This window comes from Dasypus novemcinctus, chromosome 21, assembly GCF_030445035.2.
Source record: "Dasypus novemcinctus isolate mDasNov1 chromosome 21, mDasNov1.1.hap2, whole genome shotgun sequence".
Taxonomy (NCBI): domain Eukaryota; kingdom Metazoa; phylum Chordata; class Mammalia; order Cingulata; family Dasypodidae; genus Dasypus; species Dasypus novemcinctus.
Window position 1 is genome coordinate 58715443 of NC_080693.1, and position 25775 is coordinate 58741217.

At 38.3% G+C, this 25775-nt stretch overlaps 1 protein-coding gene across 2 annotated transcripts in view; it reads right to left on the minus strand.

The window, feature by feature from the left end:
* FBXL20 (F-box and leucine rich repeat protein 20) overlaps positions 1-25775 on the minus strand; it is a 110377-nt gene that overhangs the window by 54505 nt on the left and 30097 nt on the right. For both annotated transcript variants that reach the window (XM_004454956.5, XM_004454957.4), the window contains exon 3: positions 1774-1828. In XM_004454956.5, coding sequence (XP_004455013.1) covers positions 1774-1828 — 55 coding nt within the window. The remainder of the gene's footprint in view (positions 1-1773; positions 1829-25775) is intronic.

Here is a 25775-nt window from a genome sequence, read left to right on the forward strand (position 1 = left end):
ATCATCCTATTATTAACATCTTGCATTAGTGTGGAACATTTGTTACAAACAATGATAGCATATTTTAAAAATCATACTGTTAACTATAGACCACCGTTTAACTTAAGAGTTCAATGTTTGTGTAGCATAGTTCCATAGATTTAAAAAAAAATTGTATTGTTACCGTATATAGAATCTAACATTTCTTCTTTTAATCACATTCAGATATATATTTCTTTCAATGTTTTTAATTATGTTTACAATATTGTGCTTCCATACCCACCAACCACCACACTGTAGGTTTTCAATAAATATTTGTTAAAATGAAAGAGCAAACAAAAAGCCATTGTTTATTTTTTAAAAAGGCAATTATAAGTCTTAATTTCACTTTGCTAATTACTATATATCTGTATTACAAGAGAGTCTAGAAATTGTTCATAAAGTAATTTTTCCATAACAATGATTCTATACTTTGTATCAGTGGCAGTCAAAAAGATGATTGATATTTCACTGTTTTGCCACAGCAGTTTCAACTGACCAAGATAGATAAATGTAATGCAGAAACTGACTTTAGGAATGAAATTTGGTTTGTTCTATAACTCTTTTCTTTTTTTAAATTCTAGCTATTATCATTATTTTTTAAAATATTTACTGTGGTAACACAGATATAGTATAAAATTTGCCATTTTAACCAGTTTTGAGTAGACAGTTCAGTGGCATTAATTACATGTAAAATGTTGTGCTACAATCATCGCATTACCAAAACTTTTTCATCTCAAATGGTCTAGCTCTTATTTTTTGAGGAAAGAATAAGAGGAGATAACATGAGAGTTAGACCCTGTTACACAGCCACCAACAAGAGCCTTCATTAATGGCACACAGCCGTTTATTAAAGAAATGATTACTGATAGTCAAAAATCAAAATATTAATAAAAGTTAATTGGATTTTAGACCATCTAAAATCTCACTTAGGTTGGTTTGAAGTCAGAGACTACTTTAACTAGTCTTGTGCTATTTCTCATGGAAAATAGTAAAACAACAGATATAACAGGAAAAAAGGGAAGGATAATGCCTCTTCATTCTAGGCACTCTTTCAATTAAATCCTGCATCTGTTATGATTAAGGTAAAAATGAGTTTCTACTTAGGGAAACATCAGTTGGTAGCATATTTCATGTTTCAAATGTATAAAGAGAAATATAACATTGGACATTTAACTTGTACCCTGTATTTTCAAACAGAAATGAGTTTTAATGATACTTTTTAACTATTTGATAATGACCATGAAAGCATTCAAATAAAAACAAAGCTTCTTATGTCTCCCTACTTCTCTCCTATCCTACCCTCAAAATGTTCTGATTATACCAGAAGAAAATAATAGTTGATTAGGGGGATTGAATTTCTCTTATATACCAAGAAATCCTTGTAGCTCCTAGGATTGTGTCATATGCACAAAAGGTTCTTATCCAGGAAAATGTAATGAAACACTATTTTATAATAATTCCGAGTTGAGCCTAGACATCTTTTAATTTGCATGTTTAATGCTTTTGTTCATTGAAAATGTTTCCTCTGTTTATATTATACAAACCGTCAAGAGTTAAAAAAATTAAAATTAGAGACAGTCAATATAGTAGAATGTCATTGTAGAAGTACAGGGGTTTGGGTATACCATGAGTTAAATAATATCCTTTGAAACATCACATCATACAACTACACTGACTGGTTAGCCTACTACCCAGGCTTTCATCATCAGTATCAGGAAAGGGTCCCCCTGTGATCAGATCCTCCATTCTTACCCTGGAGACCTGAGCACAGCGACATAAGGTAACCACGTCCAGGAAAGAGAATATTCTGAAAAGAAAAGAGAGGGACACAAGCTTTATTATATGAGAAAGTAGTTTCTCTTGATTTTTGCCTATAAATAATTGATTACACTAACACAACTCCCCCCTACCCCCACAAAAGCAGAAGTTCTTTCAAACACACACAAAACTTTAGCAATTTACAAAGATAATATGGCCATAAAAACATAAGGGGAATAAGTAATCTTTTACTTAATAATGTAAATATAAATACTACACAAGTTCAATTACTTACATCAAGGGATGATAAAAGATTTCTGATACAATACTTTAAAAGGAAAAAAAATTCCCCCCCCCCCATTCTGTGGTTATCAAAAGGAATAGGTTAGATGAGGGATACCTTACCAAAAGAAAATACAGGATAAAATAATACTGTAATAAGTATAAAACAGCACCTATATAATGTTGTCATTATATAAATTAAATTTAGGAAATTACAAAACTGATTTAACTTAAAACATTAATGTTAGGAAACATTACTGCCTAGAACTTTTCTCTTTTATAAAATAAATAACTGTTTTGAAGGAGACCAAGAATTTATTTGCTTAAAGCCAATAAACATTCCCTGTAAGTGACCTGTATAAATAGGTCAGGGCATCCCAGGAAAAAAGGGAATGAGTAACTTCTGCTTGAAGCCTACTTGGCTCATGAACACACCCTTAAAGGTCATCTTGATATGAATAACAAGCTAGGCTCTTCTGCAAGTGGCAAAAAGTACAATACAGCATATGCTTTAAAGATTAGGGAATAAAAGTTAATTTTTGCTATAAGAAATTTTTTTTTAAAGATTTATTTTATTTATTTCTGCCCCCCATTGTCTGTTCTCTTGTGTCCATTCACTGTGTGTTCTTCTGTGTCCACTTGCATTCTTGGCAGCACTGGGAATCTGTGTCTCTTTTTCTGTTGTGTCATCTTGCTGCATCAGTTCTCCGTGTGGGGTGCCACTCCTGGGTGGGTTGCACTTTTTTCATGAGGGGCAGCTCTCCTTGCAGGGCACACTCCTTGTGTGTGGAGCTACCCTATGCGGGGGACACCCCTGTGTGGCATGGTACTCCATGCGTGCTGCAGCACTGTGCATAGGCCAGCTCACCACATGGGCCAGGAGGCCCTGGGTTCAAACTCTGGACCTCCTATATGGTAGGTGGATGCTCTATCAGTTGAGCCACATCTGTTTCCCTGCTTTAAGAATTTTAAGATATCCTTTGAGACAACTGAGATAACTGGAGATAATGGTAGTGTTACAAAATGTACATCAGGAAGTATTAGTTTGGAGAACTTACTATCTCATAGCTACTTTAAGTGTAAGAAGCTTGTGAGTCTGCTTAAAAGAACAAGATTTTGTTGCTTCGTGATTAGAGTTTATCAGTCACATTTTGGAACTTGGAATAAGCTGTGTTAATAATTACATCAGAAGAGAAAGTCATGTGCATTGGGTAAGTTTCGAAGCAGAAAGGTCCTTTTGTGATTGAAGCAGCTGCATAAAATCTGAAAACTAGTAATAGCAGCTATTACAAAAAACATCCCTAATGCTCTTTTACACATTTACTTCTTGATTTGCTCCAACTCTAGAGAGGCTGATGTAAGGGACTGATCAAAACTGATGGTAAATTAAATGAGTTAGAACAAATAAGCTAGGGGCAACACGGTGAGTAAATGTAACTGATTTATATCCCGCAATCTCAGCAAGACATCAGCAAGGAGCACAGAAGTCTCTGAACAAAAGCTCAGAGAACAATTATGGTGCAAATAATAAAATTAAAATAGGTGGTTGTAGGCAATCTATGTGTAGAGTTTGCATCCTCTACGGAGGATCAGATCGGGAAGCGGACTTGGCCCAGTGGTTAGGGCGTCCGTCTACCACATGGGAGGTCCGTGGTTCAAACCCCGGGCCTCCTTGACCCGTGTGGAGCTGGCCCATGCGCAGCGCTGATGCGTGCAAGGAGTGCCATGCCACGCAGCGGGGAGCCCCACGTGCAAGGAGTACGCCACACGCACAAGGAGTGCGCCCCATAAGGAGAGCCGCCCAGCGTGAAAAAAAGTGCAGCCTGCCCAGGAATGGCACCACACGGAGAGCTGAGACAACAAGATGATGCAACAAAAAGAAACACAGATTCCCATGCCGCTGACAATAACAGAAGCAGAAAAAGAAACAAGATGCAGCAAATAGACACAGAGAACAGAAAACGGGGCGGGGGGGTGGAGGGTAGGGGGAAGGGAAGAGAAATAAATAAATAAATCTTAAAAAAAAAAAAAAAGTAAGGAGGATCAGATGGGTGAACAGGAAGGGGGCAAGTCTAGTTACAATGATGAGCAAGCTCTCTGAAACCTATAGTCATAAGTTTTCTTCAGCTTTCCAGAAAGGAAAGAAAAGCATTCCTATTCAGAGGGAATGAGTTTCATGTATTAATTTTTTTTTAAATTTATTTATTTTCCTTCTTCCCCTCCCGTTCCCACACCCTGTTTTTGCTGTCTGTGTCTATTTGCTGCGCTATTTTCTGTATCTATTTCTCTTTTTTTTGGTCTTCTCATTTTTTTTTCCTCCTCTAGGATTCATCGGGATTTGATCTTGGGGATCTCTGATATGGACAGAGGTTCCCTGTCAGTTGCTCCACCTGTTTCTGGTTTCTGCTGTGCTTCACCTTGACTCATTCCTTCATCTTTTTTGTTGCATCATTATTGTGCTGCGTGACTCACTTGCATGGGCACTGGCTCACCGTGTGGGCACTCGCATGGGCACTTGGCTCATCATGTGACTTGCCACACAGGCACGCTTTCTCTTCTTTTTCACCAGGAGGCCCCAGGGTTTGAACCTGGGTCCTCCCATATGGTAGGCGGACGCCCTATCACTTGAGTCACATCTGCTTCCCTCATGTATTAATTTAAAATATATTTTTACCACCTTCTATTTACAGGCATTGTTAGGTTCCTACTGTTGTTCAGCTTATGGTCTTGAGGCAGGAGGGAGACACAAAATAGGTAAAATGGGGAAAATTTCAGGTAGTGATGAATGCTATAAAGAACACAAAGCAGAGTAATGCTATGGAAGAGTGGTCAAGGAAAGCCTCCCCTAGGAGTAGACATTTGCTCTGGGACCTGAATGATCAAACGAACCAGGGTGGCCAAAAGAGGAGCAAGGGGGAGGGTAGACATTCCAGGTAGCCAAAACAGTGGGCACAGGACAAAGGCTTATTTGAGGTACAGAAAGCTCACCAAAGCTTATTTGGTGAGGTTGGAGTATAGCAGCAGTAGCACAACCCTGTATTGAGTTCTTATGTCAGGCATTGTTTTAAGTGTTCCACGTGTATTAATCCAATGACTCCTCACAACATTCCTTTGAGCTAAGTAATATTATCATTCCCATTTTACAGTTAAAGATATTGAGTGAGGTTTGGAGAGTTTAGAAGCCAGATAACGGAAGGTTTTATGGCCACAGTAAATGTCTGGAGGGGAATGAATATAGCTCAGTGTTTGGGTACCAGCTTCCCATGTACAAGGTCATGGGTTCAATCCTCAGTACCTAAAAAAAAAAAAAAAAAAAAAAAAAAAGATTGTATTCTAAGTCTAGGGGATACCAAAGGAAGATTTTAGGCCAATGAGTGATATGATCTAATATATTCTAGAAGAAAAATAGCTGCTGTGTGGAGAAAAGACTGTCTAGAGACAAGAGTGGCAGCAAGCAGACCAGTTAGGAGAGCATTGCAATGGTCTAGGGGAGAGAGGCTTTGACCAGGACAGTTGCACAGGAGATGTAGAGAAGTGGCTAGATCTCATAGGACTTGCTGATGGACTGGATGAGAGGGCAAGGGAAAGAGGAAAAAGATTCCTGGTATGAACAATAGAGTGGTTAATGGTACCATTAACTAAAATGGGAACACTGAAGTTGATAAATAGGTTGGCAGCTTTATCCTGAGTTTTGTTTTAGGTATGTTATATTTGAGTGGAGATATCAGGAAGACAGTTTGATACAGAAGACAGTACTCAAGATGTAAAATCTTTACTGTTTTATATAGCTACTGTATTATATTATTTTATCTTTTCCTTGCCAGTCTTTTTTTTACACTTTTTAAATTAAAGTTAATAGATCACAAAGAATGTTACCTTAAAAAAGGTAAGGGGTTCCCATATAAAACCCACTCCCCAGCTCCCACCCCCATCATTTTTGTAAATTATATATTTTTGAGGATATATACATCTCAAAAAATATTACACTAAAAAATGTAAGAGGTTCCTGTATACCCCCCCACCTCCCCACCCTACCCCTCCCACACCAACAACCTCCCCCATCATTGTGGCATACTCACTGCACTAGGTGAATACATTTTGGAACACCGCTGCACCACATGGATAACAGTTTACCCTGTGTTATTAGTCAGCCAAAGGGGTGCTGATGCAAAATACCAGAAATTGGTTGGTTTTTATAAAGGGTATTTATTTGGGATACAGATATCAGGGGATAAAGCATAAATTACTTCCCTCAGCAAAGTCTATTTGGAGCAAGATGGCTGCCAATGTCTGTGAGGGTGCAGGCTTCCTGGGTTCCTACATTCCTGGGGCTTGCTTTACTCTGGCTTTAAAGTTCCTTTCTTCCCAAGGCTTGCTTCTTCCTGGGCTCACAGTTCCTCTCTTCCCGGCCCTGACTTCTCTTTCCTCTGTAGGCTTACTTTGCCGGGCTCCAGCTTAAGGCTTCAGCATCAAACTCCAACATCAGAAACCCTCGCATCAAAAGCTCCAACTCTGTCCTTTGCCACACCTTTATTTGTGAGTCTCCACCCACCAAGGGGTGGGGACTGGGTGGAGACTCTACACCCTAATGATAACTCAATCATGCCCAAGTACAGATCAGATTACAAACATAATCCAATATTTCGTTTTAGAATTCATCAATTATATCAAACTGCTACACCTGTAGTTCACACTCTCCCCCAGTACATTCAGTGGGTTATGGCAGGATATATAAAGTCCAGCATCTGACCGTGCAATATCATTTAGGAAATTCAAAGTCCCAAAAATGCCCCCATATCACATCTCTTCTTCCTCTCTCTGCCTTCAGCAACTACTGTGGCCCCTTTCTCCACCTCAATGCTACAATTTCTTCTATTACTAGTCACAATAGTTTTATAGTAGGATATCAGTAAGTCCTCTCTAATCCATATTTTATTCCTCCATTCTGTGGACCCTGGGATGGTGATGTCCACTCCACGTCTAGATCAAGAGGGCCCTGCCAGTCTTATATTGTTTATTTTCCCTTCTTTTATTACACTTTACTACCCTTTTAACTGTTCAACTCATTTGTTTTTTATCTGTCCACTTTCAAGTATTAGCTGGCTTATGTGTTATCTCTTTTTCGCCTTTTCAGTTTTTAAATACAAGCAAGGGAGAGAATATAAACCTAAACAGGATAGGTTAGATATCTTTCTTGTTCCCTTGAGGCAGCTTTTCCACCATCCTAATGGCTCCTCTTAATAGAATATATTTCCCATCTTCAATATTGATTACCACCTCCAACCCCAATCAAGATATTCCAATTCCTAAAACAATAAATGTATCTAATGCAACAAATATTCTTGCATTGCTAAAACACTGCTTTTCCCTGTCATCCACTCTGCAGTACTTCTTTGTAGAATTTCATATATATCTGCCAAATCATCATTAGCCCCTGAGCAACTTACATGTTACATATGGTTGGGGGGGCACAGGTGAGGGGTTTCACGGGTAATGATCCTGCCTAGACTTTAGTAATCTTTCAATAGAAAGATTCTTCACAAAAGAATCTGTGAAATATGAAATATGGGGCTGGAGGGCAAATGTTTGCAGACTGAGGAGACACTCTGAAACACCCTAACAGTGATAATTCCTTCCTTAGAATATAGCTGCATGGGGATCTAAATGTCAATATCCTAGTGAGTTCGTTTTTCACCTGGATGTTGAAATTATGTTACATAAAAAAAAGAGAGAAGGAAAATACAGTCGCTGAGCTTCTCTATTTAAGTAATAAGAGCTTGGTCTTTCCAGTACTGATTTAGCTTCCTAATAAGATGGATGTGATAAATTTCAAGGCTTAAATCCCTTCTACTACTCCACAAGTAATCTGTCTAAATATCTGGCTATTAATCAGTAACCTCTGTCTATGTATTTTACAAATCAAACAATGGAGATAAGTATCTTTAGAAACCCAAATATAAGAATTACTGGTAGGGGACTTCCAGGAAGATGGCAGACTAAAAAGACATGGGACTTTCTTCACTCCCAGGAAAACACCTAGAGGACAGGCAGAAATGTCATGGAATAAAATGTTGTAGGGTTTAGGACACTAGGAGAAAGGTGGACACCACCCAGAGGAGAGAGAGGCAAAGGAAAAGAAATGCGAGCACAAAACTGTGAGTTAAAAGCTGCAGCTGCAAATGCCGCACTCTCTCCTACACTATAGATACTTCTGAATTCTCAGGCCTTGGGGCCTGTGGCTACAGAAGAAGGGGGCCCCAGGACTCCACCCCCAAGGAAAGGGGAGAGAGAGGGACACAGTCTAAGGCTGACTCCTTTTGGACCCACACATTGGGTCTGCTGTGTCCCAAGAACCCTTCCAGGCTAGGAGGGGCCAGGCCATTGTTTGCCTTGGGAGCCAGCAAGGGACTAAAGAGATCCAACCCTTTCAAACACCCTCCCTACTGACCAGGACTGGTTTTTAAGGACGCAGAGGGGAGTGGAAGTATTTCCAAGCTGGAAAAAGAGAGGGGGCTCCCAGCAAAGATTGGAGAACTGCCTCTGAGAATCTGAATTATAAGGTTCAGACAGGGTCCTCTATCACACTGATCCCGCCATATTGCAGCAAACAGACATTGAACTGAGTGCTGCCAAACTGCGCCATCTGCTGGCAGACCAAAAGAGGTGCACATGAGGAACTTAAAAGTAAATAGAGGCTTTTTCATTTACAGCCTCCATCCCCAAGGTCCTACATAGGAAGGAAGCAGGTCTGTAATGCATTACTGGGCCCAGGGCCCAGATTTGAGCAACTGACAAGGACAATCCTAAAGACTCAGAACAGGTTGAACCAAGAATCAAAGAAGAGCAGTAACACACAGCTTTCCATCACTAAAACTCTATGAGAAAGAAAGGAATCAAACATTTGAGTAAACTCACCACCCTAATCAGATGCCTAGACATCAGCAAAAATTTACAAGCCATACTAATAAAATGGAAGAAATGGTTCAAGAAAAGGAATATAGCAAAGCCCAAGATGAGACAAAGAATTTGAGATAACTAATCAATGAGAAGCACACAAATTTCCAAAACCAAATTAATGAGTTGAAAGACAATATGGCTGAAGAGATAAAGGACATTAAGAAGGCACTGAGCAGTGGCGGACTTGGCCCAGTGGTTAGGGCGTCCATCTACCACATGGGAGGTCTGCAGTTCAAACCCTGGGCCTCCTTGACCCATGTGGAGCTGGCCCATGCACAGTGCTGATGTGCGCAAGGAGTGCGCCCCGTAAGGAGAGCTGCCCAGCAGGAAAGAAAGTGCAGCCTGCCCAGGAATGGTGCTGCATTCGGAGAGCTGACACAACAAGATGATGCAACAAAAAGAAACACAGATTCCCGTGCCGCTCACAACAACAGAAGCGGACAAAGAAGACGCAGCAAATAGACACTGAGAACAGACAACCAGGGTGGGGGTGGGAGGGGAGATAAATAATACGTAAATAAATCTTAAAAAAAAAAAAGAAGACACTGAGGGAACACAAAGAAGAATTTGAAAATCTGAATAAAAAGTAACAGAGCTCATGGGAATGAAAGACACAATAGATGAGATTAAAAAACACATTAGAGGCATACAACAGTGGGCTCAAAATGATAGAAGAATGAATAAGTGATACAGAAGACAGAACAGATGAAATTGAAGAAAGAAAAGAATGGAAAAAGTAAAGCAGGAGTTCAGGGGTTGAATGATAATATGAAATACAACAACAGGCATTTCATGGGTGTCCCAAAAGGAGAACAGAAGGGAAAAGGGGCAGAAAGAGTATTTGAGGAAATAATAGTTGAAAATTTCCTAACTCTCATGAAAGAAATGAACTTACATGTCCAAGAAGTGCAGTGTATCCCAAGTAGAATAAATGTGAATAGACCTATTCCAAGACACATACTACTCAGAATGTCAAATGTCAAAGATAAAGAGAAAACTCTGAGAGCAGAAAGGGGGAAGCAAACCATCACATACAAGGGAAGCCAAGTAAGATTTAGTGTGGATTTCTCATCAGAAACCACAGAGGCGAGAAGATAGTGGTATGATAAAATAAGGATACTAAAAGAGAAAAATATGCCAGCTGAGCATTCTTTATCTAGCAAAACTGTCCTACAAATATGAAGGTGAGTTTAAAACACTCACAAACATAAACAGAAATTAAGAGAGTTCGTAAAAAACAATCCACCTATATTAGTCAGCCAAAGCTGTGCTGATGCACGATATTAGAAATCAGTTGGCTTTTATAAAGAGTATTTAGAGTAAAAGCTTATAATTAGGGGGAAGCGGCTGTGGCTCAATTGATTGGGCTTCCATCTACCACATGGGAGGCCCTGGATTTGCATCCTGGGGCCTCCTTGTGAAGTCAAGCTGGGCTGAGTACCACGGAGAGTTGATGGCCTGTGCACCACAGAGAGCTAATGGCCTGCACACTGCAGTGAGCTGGTGCAGCAAGAGGACGCAATGAAAGGGAGACAAGCAAAACACAGAAGAACGCACAGCGAATGGACACAGAGGGCAGACAGCAAGCAAGCTGTGGGGGGCGGAGGGGGAGGGATAAAAAAATATATAACTGTGTTAATTCTTCTGGCTCAGCCCCCCTCTTCAGTATATACATGTTGTGGAAGGGAAGGGGACACTTATATGATTACAAAAGTCAAGATAAAAAAAAAAAAAAGCTTACAATTACAAGGCCCTAAGAAGTCCATCTCAAGGTACCATAACAGGTACTTCCTCATCCACAGTTTGTTGCCACACGGTGAAGCAAGGTGGCAGGCAATGTCTGTGAAGGTTCAGCCTTCCTCTTTCTCTCTTAAGGTTTCATGGGTCCAGCTTCTTCCAATCTCAGCTGTAGGCTGCCATAAGGTTCATTTCTCTTCCTAGGGCTCATGTCTTCCTGGGCTCAGCTGCTCTGTTCTCTTCACAAGGTCTATCAGGTGAATGGCTCATCACTCTTCCCAGGGCCATTGCTGTGTCTATGGAGCTGTCTCTCTCCTTCTGTGTATGTTCTCTGTGTATTTACTTCTTCTTTTTGATTGAATGTCGGTTTAAATAGCCTACCAAGCAGGGTGGGACTCAACCCTGCATGCCCTAGTAACATGGTTAAATCAAAGCTCTAATCTTGATTTAATCAAGTAAAAGCAAAGCCTCTGAATTTAAACCAATCAAAAGGTATCATGCCCAGAGGAACAGACCAGATTACAATCAATTGATATCTCTTTTTGGAATTCATAAATAATATCAAACTGCCATACCACCTTTACAGGAAATATTAAAGGAAGCCTTAGAACTTTTTCTTAGAAAGAAAAAGAGAGAGAGAGGCTTGAGGAAAGAATAGTAGAACCAAAAGAGTAAAAAGATAAATTAAAATAAGATATGATATACGAAAATCAAAGAATAAAATGGTGGTAGTAAGTAATGCAACTATAGTAGTATCATTGAATGTGAATGGATTAACTCCCCAATCAAAAGATATACACTGACAGAATGGATAAAAAACCATGAGCTATCCATATGCTGCTTATGACAGACTAACCTTAGACCTAGGGATACAAATCAGCTGAAGGCTGGAAAAAGATATTCCAGAAAACAGTAATCAAAAAAGAGCAGGGGTAGCTATACTATCAGACAAACAGATTTCAAATGCAAAAAAAAGTTAAAAGAGATAGAGAAGGCCATTAGATATTAATAAAAGGGACAATCCACCAGGAAGATGTAACAGTCATAACTATCTATGCACCTAACCAGGGTACCCCAAAATACATGAGACAAACTCTGACAAAAGTAAAGGAAGAAATAGACATCTTCACAATAATAGTTGGAGGCTTCAACACCCCACTCACATCATTAGATAGAACAAGTAGACAGAAGATCAACAAGGAAACAGAACCTGAACAATAAGATAAATGAGCTAAACCTAACACACAAAGACAGAATGTTGCACCCCAACTCAGTGGATTATACATTCTTCTCAAGTGCCCACAGCTCTTTCTCCAGGATAGACCATATATTAGGTCACAATGCAGCTTTCAATAAATACAGAAAGACTGAAATTATACAAAGTATCTTCTCAGATCATAATGGAATGAAACTGAAATCAATAATAGACAGGAAAGAAGTAAATTCATAAATGTATGAAGGCTAAACAACACACTCCCAAATAATCAGTAGGTCAAAGAAGAAACTGCAAGTGAAATCAGTAAATATATTGACGTGAATGAAAATGAGAACACAACTGATCAAAACTTATCCGATATAGTAAAGGCAGTCTTGAGAGAGGAAATTTATAGCCTAAAGAAGAAAGAGCTAAAATCAAAGATCTAATTGAACTGGAGAAACTAGAAAAAGAACAGCAAACCATTCCCAAAGCAAGCAGGAGGAAAGAAATAGTTAATATCAGAACAGAATTAAATGAAATTTGGAAGAAAAAAATAGAAAAAAAAAAAATCAACAAAATCAAAAGCTGGCTCTTTGAGATCAATAAAATGGACAACCCCCAGCTAGATTCACAAAGAAAAAGTGATAAGATGTAAATAAATAAATTCAGAAATGAAAGGGGTAAAGTTACAACTGACCCCACAGAAATAAAGAGTCATAAGAGAATATTATGAGAAACTGTATGCCAATAAAGTAGACAACCTAAATAAAATGGACAAATTCCTAGAAATGGACAACCTACATCGATGCTACAAGAAATACAAGAACCTAGCAAACCAATCACATTGAAAAAGACTGAATCAGTCATCAAAAATCTCCCAACAAAGAAAAATCCAGGACCAGATGGCTTCACGGGTGAATTCTACCAAGCATTTTGAGAAGAATTAACACCAATCCTGTTTAAACTCTTCCAAAATATTGAAGAGGAAGGAAAATTACCCAACATTTTATGAAGCCAACATCACCCTAATATCAAAGGCAGATAAAAACACAAGAAAACAAAATTATAGACCAATTTCTCTAACGAACATAGATGCAAAAATTCTCAACAAAATACTTGCAAATGGAATCCAACAGCTTATCAAAAGACTTATACATCATGACGACCAAGTGGGATTTATTCCTGATATGCAAGGGTGGTTCAACGTAAGAAAATCAATCCACAAAATATATCACATTAACAAATTAAAGGAAAAAAACACGATTATCTCAATTGATGCCGAAAAGGCATTTAACAAAATCCAGCATCCTTTCTTGATAAAAACACTTCAAAAGATAGGAATAGAAGGAAATTTCCTCAATATGATTAAAGATACATATGGAAAACCTACAACCAACACTGTACTCAATGGAGAAATGTTAAAAGCTTTCCCTCTAATAGTGGGAAAAAGACAAGGATGCCCATGTCACAACTGTTATTCGATATTGTACCAGAAGTTCTAGATATAGCAATTATACAAGGGAAAAAAATCATCCAAATAGGAAAAGAGAAAGTAAAATTCTCACTATTTGCAGATGACATGATCCTATATTTAGAAAATTCTGAAATGTCTATGACAAAGTTACTTGAGCTAATAAATGAGTTCAGCAAAGTGGCTGGATACAAGATCAACATGCAAAAATCAGTAATGTTTCTGTACACTAGTATTTAACAATCTGAGGAGAGAATCAGGGAAATATTCCATTTACAATAATAATGAAAAGACTCAAATACCCAGAAATCAATTTAACCAAAAAAGCATAGGACCTACAACCTACATGCAGAAAACTACAAAACAATGCTAAAAGAAATCAATGAAGACCTAAACAAATGGAAAAACATTCCATGTTCACGGATTGGAAGACTAAATATCGTGAAGATGTCAATCTTACCCAAACTGATATATAGATTCAATGCAATACCAATCAAAATTCCAACAGTCTACTTTACAGAAACAAAAAAGGCAATTAACAAATTCATTTGGAAGGGAAAGTGCACTCAAATAGCCAAAAGCATTCTAAAAAGAAGAGCAATATGGGAGGAATTTCACTGCCTGACCTTGAAACATATTACCAAGCTAAAGTGGTCAAAACAGCATGGTACTGGTGTAAAGATAGGCGCGTTGATCAGTGAAATAGAATGGAGAGTTCAGAAATAAATCCTCACACCTCTATGGCCAACTGGTTTTTGACAAACCTACCAAGTCCATTTTGAGGGACAAAACAGTCTCTTCAACAAACGGTGCTGGGAGAACTGGATATACATAAACAAAAGAATTAAAGTGGACCCCTATCTTACTCCCTAGACAAGAATCAACTCAAAATGGATCAAAGACCTACCTATGAAAGCCAGGACAATAGAAGTAGTAGAAGAAAATGAGGAAAACATCTTAAAGACCTTGTGGTAGGTGGTGGGTTTCCTGGACCTTACACCTAAAGCACATGCAACAAAAGAAAAAAACAGATAAATGGGACCTCCTCAAAATTAAACACTTTTCACCTCAAAGGACTTTGTCAAAGGGGTGAAAAAGCAGCTGACTCAATGGGAGAAAATATTTGGAAATCAAATGTCCAATAAGGATTTAATATCCACGATCTATAAAAAGATGCTACAACTCAACAGTAAAGATAAACGACCCAGTTTAAAAATAGGCAAAAGACTTGAATGGATATTTGTCCAAAGAAAAAATACAAATGGCAAAGAAAAAGCCAACAAACATGAAAAAATGTTCAACATCACTAGTGATTAGTGAAATGGAAATCAAAACTGCAATGAGATATAATTTCACACCTATGAGAATGGCCACATTAAAAAGACAGAGAACTACATGTGTTGGAGAGGATATGGAGCGATAGGAACACTTACTCACTGTTGGTGGGAAAGTAGAATGGTACAGCCACTGTGGAGGACTGTTTGGCAGTTCCTAAAGAAGGTGAACATAGATTTTCCACGCGAGCAGGCAGTACCACTACAGGGTATATATCCGGAAAATCTGAAAGCAGTGACATCAACAGACATCTGCACACCAACCAACGTTCATAGCAGCATTATTCATGATTGCCAAAAGTAGGAAACAACCCAGATGAATGGATAAAGAAATTGCTATGTTCATACAACGGAATTATGCAGCTATAAGAAGAAATTATGTTGTAAAGCATACGACAACATGGATGAACCTGGAGGACATTATGTTGAGTGAAGCAAGCCAGACATAAAAGGACAAATACGATATGATTGTGCTACTGTGAACTAAATATATTTTGTAATCTCACAGAGTTACTAACTTGAAATATGGGTCACCAGAAAATAAAATGAGTTTGGAGAATGGAAAACTGAGGGTTAACTTGTGCTGAACTGGTAAAAAGGATGTATATTAATCTTTGGAAATGAATGAAAAGGTAAAAGCCCAACATAATATTCATAGCTAGCACTACTATTATGTGAGTATGAAAGTGGTTTAAAGGGAAAGTCTAAGGTCATGTATATTACTAAAAGGAAAGCAAAAAAATGTAACATGCAACTGAATAGCATAGTGAAACTGCATATGAAATATGAATATGGGTAAAATTACATATATAAGACTTTTTCTTTGAAGCTGAACAAATATGTTTTTCCTTTTTTCAAGGTTTTATTTATTTATCTTGTCCCACCCTCTCATTCTTTGCACTTGCTGTATCTGTCTTCTTTGTTTCTTTAGGAGGTACTAGGAACTAAAACCAAGACCTCCAATGTGGGAGGGAGGTGCTTAATTGCTTGAGCCACCTCCATTCCTTGCTTTGCTGTGTCTCTCATTATGCTTTTCCTCCTGTGTCTCTTCTTGTGCCATCCTGATGTGCCATCTTGCTGTGCCTGCCCATGGCATCAGCTCACTGTCTTGCTTGTCTTCTTTATGAGGAACTGGGAAGCTCTGCTCCCTGCTTTGTTGTATCTCTCATTATGTTTTTCTTCTTCTCTTTCTTCTTGTATCATCCTGCTGGGTCAGCTTGTCACGCCTGCCCATTGCGCTAGCTCGCTGTCTCCTTTAGGAGGTACCGCGATCTGAACCATGGACCTCCCATGTGGTAGGTGGGAGCTCAATCACTTGAACCACATCTGCTTCCCCAAATATATGTTAATACTACAAAACATTAATATCAGACAAAAAAAAAATCATGCTAAGTGAAAGAAATCAGACACAAAGTACTACATATTGTATGATTCCATTTACATAAAAAGTAAATAAAAATCAATTTATACAGATGAAAAAAAGAAAAAAAGAATTAGTGGCAGGTTGCCAGGTCTTGGCTAGTGCCATTTTTTCTTCTTCATGAGTCATTCATCTTTGAAGGACAATCACATTAACTTAAATAGAAAATATCTTATAAATATACTTATAAATATATATTTATAAAATAAATTAGGGAGAAATACTATCGCTATCTCTACATGATGGAACAGAAAAACAAACCATGTCATACTTAGTACCTTCCTGCTTTTATCATCTTTAGGACAGGTATCTTGAACCATGTGTAAAGTGGTCCCTTTTTCAGCACCTTAACACTTTACATAATTATTTGTGAGGATATCCACATCCATAACTTTATTATTTTTTTAAACAAATCAATTTTATTGATACAATTAATAAAGCATACAATTTATCCAAAGTGTACAATCAATGGTATTTGGTATAATCACATAGTTGTGTGTTCATCACTTCAATCATTATTTTAAAATTTTCATTATTTCAATAATAATAAAAACTTTAATGTAATATTATTACAAAGTCAATAAAAATAATAATAATAATAATAATAAAAACAAAAAACAAACAAACAAGAAAATTCCTCACTTCTCAATCTCTCTGTTTTCCCTGCTGTGCATAGCTGCTATTTCTGGCTATTTTTGCACAATTATTTATTTGTTTATTAAGCAGTTTTATTGAGATATATTCACATACCATATGATCTATCCAAAGTGTATAATTAATGGCTCTTTTTTTTTTTTAGCTTTTAAAAGGTCCTTTATTGCAAAATTGTAAAATAAACAGAAAAATAGATTGAAAGAAATTACAAATTTTAAACAAGAGTGCAAGGTCAGGTTAGATTTAATATAATCAATTATAAAAAATAGATAGCATAGTAACATTTATAAATAATTCAAATATAACAGAAATTAATTATAATTCTAATTTTTATATTATGGCTCTAACTACTAGACATAATAATCTCTAAGAATGAAATAAATATTGGTCTAGTTATTTAATTTCCATTTAGGCCATCAAATTGCTATTTGGGAATCTTCACATCTTACTGGAATGAATTACAGGAGATAACAATTTGCCAACTCATTTTCATGAGGCAGAAAAACTCAAAATCTTGTTCAACAGTAGTTGCTACATAATATTGATTCAGATGGGTTATTTTAATTAAAGAAAGGATTAAAGAAAATTGAAAAATTTCCAGCTATCTTTGATAGCTATTGGCATAGAATACCTTTTTCCAGTCTTTCACTTTTAAACTGGTTGTGCCCTTCCATTTCAGGTGGGTCTCTTGTTGACAACATATAGACGGCTTATATTTTTTTATCCATTCTATCAGTCTATGTCTTTTGATTGGGGAGTTCAATAATTAACACTCAGTGTTATTACTGTAAAGGCATTACTTACTTCATTCATTTTGTCCTTCAGCTTTCTGTTGCCATATCATTCTATTGTCTTCTTATCCTTTAGTCTATCCTAATAATCTTCATTTCTAAACTCTTCTCCAAATCCTTCCCCTTGCTTTTTCCTTTCAGGCTACATCACCCCCTTTAGCATCTCTTGCAGAACTAGTCTTTTAGTAACATATTCTATCAGTTTTTGTTTGTCTGTGAAGACTGAATTCACCCTCATTTTTGTAGGCAGCTTTGCCGAATACAGAATTCTTGGCTGGCAGTTTTTCTCCTTCGGTACCTTAAATACATCATATCACTTTCTACTCTCCTCTATGGTTTATTTTTTCTCCAGTTTTTTTTTTTTTTTTTTTTATGTTTTCATTTTTGTATGTCTCCATGGGTCTGATGTGAGGTCTGCACTTAATCTTACCAAGTTTCCCTTGTATGTGATACTTTGCTTTTCTCTTGCTGCTTTCAGAATTCTCTATCTCTGATATTTGTCATTCTGAATAGTAGTTGTCAGAGGTAGGTCTATTTGGATTTATTTTTTGGGGTGCACTGTCTTTGGATATTGATATTTATGTCCTCCATAAGAGTTGGGAAGTTTTCAGTCATTATTTTCTCAAATATTCTTTCTGCCCCTTTTTCATTCTCTTCTCCTTCTGGGACACCAATATTGCAAATGTTTGTGCATTTCGCATTGTCATTCAGTTCCCTCAGACTGTTCCATTTTTTCCATTCTCTTCTCTTTCTGTTGTCTTTTCCAGTTCAGATATTCTGTCTTTGAAACCACTAATTCTGTCTTCAAGGAATTCAAACCTGCTGTTATGTGACTCTAATGTGTTATTTTTATTTTTTATTATTTTTAAAGATCTATTTTTTATTTCTCTCCCCTTCCCCTCTGTGGTCTGGTCTCTGTGTCCATTCGCTGTGTGTTCTTCTGCATCCGCCTGCATTATCAGGCAGCACTGGAAACTGCATCTCTTTTTGTTGCATCATCTTGCTGCATCAGCTCTTCGTATGTGCAGCGCCACTCCTGGGCAGGCCGCACTTTTTCTCGCAGGGCGGCTTTCCTTGCAGGGCATACTCCTTGCACGTGGGGCACCCTACACAGGGGCACAGCACTCCTTGTGCAGCAGCACTGTGCAGGGGCCAGCTTGCCACATGGGTCAGGAGGCCCTGGGTATCAAACCCTGGACCCTCCATATGGTAGGTGGATGCTCTATCAGGTGAGCCACCTCTGCTTCCCTCTAATGTATTTTTTTAAAAAGATTCATTTTATTTATTTCTTTCTCCCCACCCTGCTTGTTGTTTGCACTTGTTGTTTCTGTTTGTTTCTTCCTTGTCTCTTTTTAGGAGGCACTGGGAGCTGAACCCAGGACCTCTGATGTGGGAGGGAGGTGCCTAATTGCTTGAGCCACCTCCGCTCCCCGCTTTGTTGTGTCTCTCATTGTCTTTCCTCTCCATGTTTCTTGTTGTATCATCTTGTCACATCAGCTCGCCACACCTGCCCATTGTGCCAGCTCAGTCTTCTTTAGATAGCACCAGGATCCAAACCAGCGACCTCCCATATGGTAGGCAGGAGCCCAGTCACATGAGTCACATCTACCACCCTCTAATGTATTTTTTTTAAGATTTATTTGTTTTTATTTATTTATTCCCCCTCCCCTTGCAGCTTGCTTGCTGTCTGTTCTCTGTATCCATTCACTGCACATTCTTCTGTGTCTGCTTGTCTCCCTTTGTTGGGTCATCCTGCTGTGCCAGCCCTCCATGGGCACAGGCCATCAGCTCTCCGCAGGGAGCGGGCTGTCAGCTCTCCACGGGCACAGGCCAGCCTGCCTTCACAAGGAGGCCCTGAGATGCAAACCCAGGGCCTCCCATATGGAAGACGGGAGCTCAATTGATTGAGCCACAGCCACTTCCCCCTCTAATATATTTTTAATCTCATCCATCATGTCTTTCATTCACATAGGGTCTGTTACTTTTCTCTGCAGGCTTTTAATTTGTTCTTTATTTTTTTAAAGACTTATTTTTATTTATTTATCATTCTGCCCCCTCATTGTTTGAGGTTGCTGTCTGCTCTCTGTGTCCATCTGCTGTGTGCATTTGTCTTCTCTTTAGGAGGCACTGGGAACCAAACCCAGATCTCCCAAGTGGAAGAGAAGCACTCAACCACCTGAGCCACCCCAGCTTCCTGGTCTGCTGCGTCTCACTGTTCTTTCTCCCCATGTCTCTTTGCTGCTTCATAGAGCTGCGTCAGCTTGCCATGCCAGCTCACCCTCTCCAGGAGGCTCTGGGAACCGAACCCAGGACTTCCCATGTGGTAGATGGAAGCACAATCACTTGAGCTACATCTGCTTCCCTGAAATTGTTCTTTATGGTCTCCCAGTGTCTTCTTTAAAAAAAAAAAAAAGATTTTTTAATTTATTTCTTTCCCCTCCTATCCCCCCCACTGTTGTCTGCTCTCTGTGTCCATTTGCTAAGTCTTCTTCTGTGTCCGCTTGCATTCTTGTCAGTGGCACCTGGAATTTGTGTCTCTTTTTGTTGCGTCATCTTGCTGCGTCAGCTCTCCATGTGTGCGGTGCCACTCCTGGGCAGGCTGCACTTTTTTTCATGCTAGGCGGCTCTCCTTATGGGCACACTCCTTGCGTGTGGGGCTCCCCTGCATGGGGGACACCCCTGCATGGCAGGTCACTCCTTGCACACAGTAGCACTGTGCATGGGCCAGCTTACCACACAGGTCAGGAGGCCCTGGGTTTGAACCCTGGGTCTCCTATGTGGTAGGTGGACACTCTATCCATTGAGCCAAATCTGCTTCCAAGTAACTCAGTTTTTATGTTTAAGAACCATTTGTGGGAAACGGACTTGGCCCAGGGGTTAGGGCCGCCCAGCGCGAAAGAAAGTGCAGCCTGCCCAGGAATGGCACCGCCCACACTTCGTGTGCCGCTGATGACAACAGAAGCGGACAAAGAAACAAGACGCAGCAAAATAGACACACAGAACAGACAACCGAGGGGGGGGGGGGAATTAAATAAATAAATAAATCTTTAAAAAAAAAAAAAAGAACCATTTGTGTTTCCTCTTTGGGGAACTGTCCATACACACACACACACACACACACACATATACTATGTATATATAAATATATACAATGTGTGTGTATATATATGTACATTTTTTTTAACTAGGTTTAAAGTGGCTAAAAAGTGGTGAAGAAGGAAGTGGATGTGGCTCAAGTGATTGGGCTCCCATCTACCATATGGGAGGCCCAGGGTTCAATTTCCAGGGCCTCCTGGTGAAGGCAAGATGGCCTGCATGGAGAACTGGCGCAAGATGACGCAACAAAAAGAGACACAGAGGAGACACAATAAAAGACGCAGCAAACCAGGGAGCTGAGGTAGTGCCAAGAGATTGAGCAGCTCTCTCTCACTCTGGAAAGTCCCAGGATCAGTTCCCAGTGCCACCTGGAGAGAGGACAAGCAGACACAGAGATGCACATGGTAAATGGACACACAGCAGACAACAGGGGTGGGAGTGGGGGTATAATAAAATAAATCTTTTAAAAAAAAAAGTGGTGAAAAGATTTTAGGTCTGAAAGTTGAGAAGGCTAAAAAAAAAGTGGCAGAATGATAAACTATCTCATCCTATCTCACTTCAAACACTAAGCCTAAATAAAACCCTACAGCAATGTCAAAAACTATTCAAATGTTGTTAGTTTAGCCAATCCATTATTTCTTTGCTCATTTTATTTTTAACTGGTCTGTTAAAGCCTATTGCAAATAAAGCCACACAATCTGTTCCCAAATTCCAACCTCTGCTGCCCACTATGAAATATGCTCTTTCACCAGGAGTGAGGTGGGACTGGTGAAAATACCAAAAGACATTTTTCTCTCTATTACATGAGGGCAGATAGTTTCTAAAGGTACCCCCCCCCCAAAAAAAAAGTTTCCTCTTTGAAGCTATAAAGAAATCGATCAGTAGGGATTTTTTTCCTTTCTATTTTTAAAAAAATCTAATGTTATTTATTATAGATATCGATGCCTTTACTTTAGTCAAATAACTTAAAAACAATTTAAAAATAATTTTTCAAAAAATAAGTAATCTTATTTTTCAATATCTTAATGCCCATGCTTTTCTAGGGGCATTTTCTAAGTTAGAACTTAGAAAGCCATAAAGGAGGAGAATCAAAGAACAGAGATTGGAGCAACCGCAGTCACTGAAAAATGAGATGAGAATGGAAAGGACAAGCACAAATTTTGTCTAGATCTCTGGCTGACCCCCTGTATGTGTGGTGCAGACTCCAGCAGCTAAGAGTAAAAGAACTGAACTTGTATATGAGTTGATACGGACAACAGGGGAGACAAAGACTGCAGTTAGGGTTCAGCCAAGTTAACTGTCTGCTATAAACAAATATATAAATGTATCTGATAAAGACAGAAAAAAAAATCCCCAATAGAATACAAATAAATGAATACAATGAACTGTATTTTTAAATGAATAACATTTAAAACCAAAGATCTAACCTAAGGGACTTCTGAATTCAGTATTTACTGTCTATCAGCAAGCAAAAGTCAAAAAAACTACTAACGAGAATCAACTCTAATAAGTAGGTTTGTTTTTTCAGAGTGTTATGGGTTAACAAATCAGAATCATTTTATTCTAGGATTGAGCAAATAAGTAAACATACTGAGGACAGAGAGTCCAATTTCTCCCCTAGAGAAAGAAGTTATAAATATGTAAAAGGGGAGGGCCAGAATGAACCCTATGGAATTAGACTGGGATTGGAAGTATCAGCATGAACTGGTTATATACGGTTAGGTTTGACAATCTGAAATTCTTTTATGAATCTCAAAAAGAGAAAGATTATGGTTTTTAATTAATCCATTCCTGTGGGTGTGAGACCCTTTTGATTGAACTAAGTCAGTGAGGCATGACTCAGGTTGAGTCTCTGCCCTCTTGCTGGGTCTGATATAAACAGAGCAGAGAGAGAGAGACAGGGAAAGGCAGCTCCACCATTTCTGCTCCTGCCATGTGAGTGGACTCAAAGATCACTTAAGAACAAAGCCCCACGGTAGTTCAAGGCTGAGAAGATGAGACCTGCCATCTGCCTAATTGTTACATGGTGGAACACCAGGATTACCAGTTGCTGACTGGTGAGAAAGCATTTCTGAAGATTTGGACATTTCGTTGCCTTGGAACTGTAAGTTTTTACCCCAATTAAAATTCTCATTATAAAAGTCAATCCATTTTTGATACTTTGTTTTGGCAGCCTATGGCAAACTAAGAGATCAGGTAAGGGACATGTTATGGTTTTTAATCTCCTATACATCTATTATCTACATACAGAAATGGGCAAACAAAATTACACAGAGATGTATGTGTATGTATCCATATATACACAGAAATATACATTTATTTCTTAGTTTGTCTGCTGAGAGGATCTAGAAGGAAGGTCATCCTGTATTCTGCAAGTTAATTTCTACTTCTAAGCCTTGAGTAGTAATATAATTTCCAGGGAGAAACACACAAACTTTAGGAAACAACATGACTATTAAAGAATAATTTAACGTAGTTTTCACAAAATTGAGCCTGTTTCCTAAGATTATTTCTAAATAAAGCATGTTTTCTTCGAGGGAAAATGTTATGGCCCACACGTCCCCTTGTGTACAAAACAGCCCTAATCTAGACAGACATATAATTTTGGGGCTGTTAAATTAGTTTCACATTATCAAGTTGAGCCTGGTATGAGTTCATGGTTTTAGAATGTTTAATGCTAAAAAAACAAAAAGAAATGTAACCATGTAGAATTTTGGTATTGCTATATGGCTGTCTCAAAACACATGCAAATCTGCGTATACATGTGTGTACATGACTGACACACACATGTGCAGTTTGTATAATGTTTATCTTAGTAATAGCATATCACTACCATTATATCAGGTCAATACCGAAATTATGAATGGCTAATAAAATCTGGGGCCAAATGAGGGCTGAAGTCTCCTCCTAACAGAACCATAATAAAACACCCAATGTACTCAAGAGTATTTTTTTCTTTTTCCCAATGCAACAGAATAATAAGTTTGGCAATATTAAATTAGCTAATGGCAGTTATGAAGAAACAAGCATATCAGGAAGGAGATGAAGTTCTATAGGGAGTAAATCCAATTTACTAATGGATTGTGTACAAAATTTGTAAATTCTCCAACAGAAACAACATTTTAAATGATGTTTAGATTGCCAAGCAAGCCTTAAAGAAAAAAGAAAGGCTTAAGGACAATATTTTATATTACTGAAAGTAGCTTGTGCCTCAAAGTCTTACAGTATACCTGAATCAAAATCCTTTTAGAGAAGTCTGTCCACAAGAGGAGGGGGAGCATTTAAGGAATAAATCAACCACAAGCTATTTATTAGCTAGAGATTACCTATATGGCATAAATGCATTTTTTAAGGTAATTTGAGTATCACCATTCTGAACACCAAAATTTTTTAACCATTTGTGACTGACATATTTCTAATATGTGAACCATACTTTTGTATTTCCTTAAATACCTTCAACCAACACTTTTTTTTTCCTTCTTTATTCAACCAACACTTCTAAAACACAAATCTGAATGCTGACTTGCCATTGTTTTCTGGTTCAAACTCCTTAGCCCTACACAAAAGATTCTTCATAATTACATTTCCAGCCTATGTCCTTACAGGTACCTCTGTCTCCGACCATACCAAATGTCCTAGTTTGTTAGAGTTGTTATAACACAGTATGCCAAACTGGGTGGTTTAAAACAACAGAAATTTGTTTCATAGCCCTGGAGGACAGAGGTCTGAAATCTAAGTATTGGCATGCTTTCTTCAAAGGTCATAGGGAAGTATCTGTTCCAGGCCTCTTCTAGTTTCTGGGAGTAGCTTGCTGGCATTTCATGGCATTGTCACCTGGTTTGTTCTCCCCTATGGGTCTCTGTGTCCAAATTTCCTCTTCTTTAAGGGCATCAGTCATATTGGATTAAGGGCCCATCCTACTCCAGTATGACCTCATTTTAACTTGCTAATTCCCCCTGTAATGAAGTTACTTCCAAGTAAGATCACATTCTGACATAATGAACATTAGAACTTCAACTATATTTTGGGTGGACAATTCAATCCATAACTTAACACAACTGATTTGCAGTTTCTATCAATCAGTATCACAATCTCTCTCATCTAAAATGTTCATCCTGCTACCTCATCTCCCTTCCCTGTCTTGTTAATTACCAATTATCCTTTAAGTCGCAGCTCATATGTCACATTTTCTTGGAAGCATTTTCTGAACCCTCCAACCAAGGTAAAGCCCTACATGTGCGTTTCTATAATGCCAGAGGCAAACCTCCATTATAGTTCTAATACTAAGAGTATTTCTATATCTGTTTTCTCTACCACTCTGTGAACTTGTTAAGGACAGTGACTCGTTTATTTCTATAGCCAATGTAATTTCTGGTACTTTGCAGGCACTCAATAAACGTCTGCTCATGTATTATGAACTAAGAAGAATATAATTTATTTCTTGATGTCTCATGGCCTTTATAAAGAACATGAACTATTGTTCTATAGAGTGAAACCCTTATGGCTAACTAAAATCTGTTTGTCTCTTCATTAAACAAACAGCCCTGGACTGCTATGGTTTTGAATGTTTCTATTTATTCACTAATTATACACACACACACACACACACCCTCTCTGTTAAAATGTGACTTCTATAAAACTCAGTGGACCTTTGGCCAGCATTACTCTTCTGGTCCCTTCAATTTACTGGTTCTCATTATCAAATCCATAAGAATCGTGCCTTAACAAAAAGAAGTAAATAGGACCTGAGCAATGGTTGGCATGCATCCTCTGAATAAAGTGTACACTTGATCTTTCTCCTTACTTCCTGTTTCTCTGCTTTGTTCTGGATAATTGAGGAGGCCAGAAAACTAAATGCTGGATAAGAGTGATGTTGGTGTTTCATTCTTTGATATAGGAACATATGCCAACTGGCAACTTCAAGTTGAGAGATGGTCATTTTGATAGTCTTGGACTCTGATCACATGATTTTATTGTCTGCAGGTAAAAAGTAAAACCAATAATAATAATACACACCTAATATGTTTACAGCACTTGCTATGTGTCAGGCACTCTT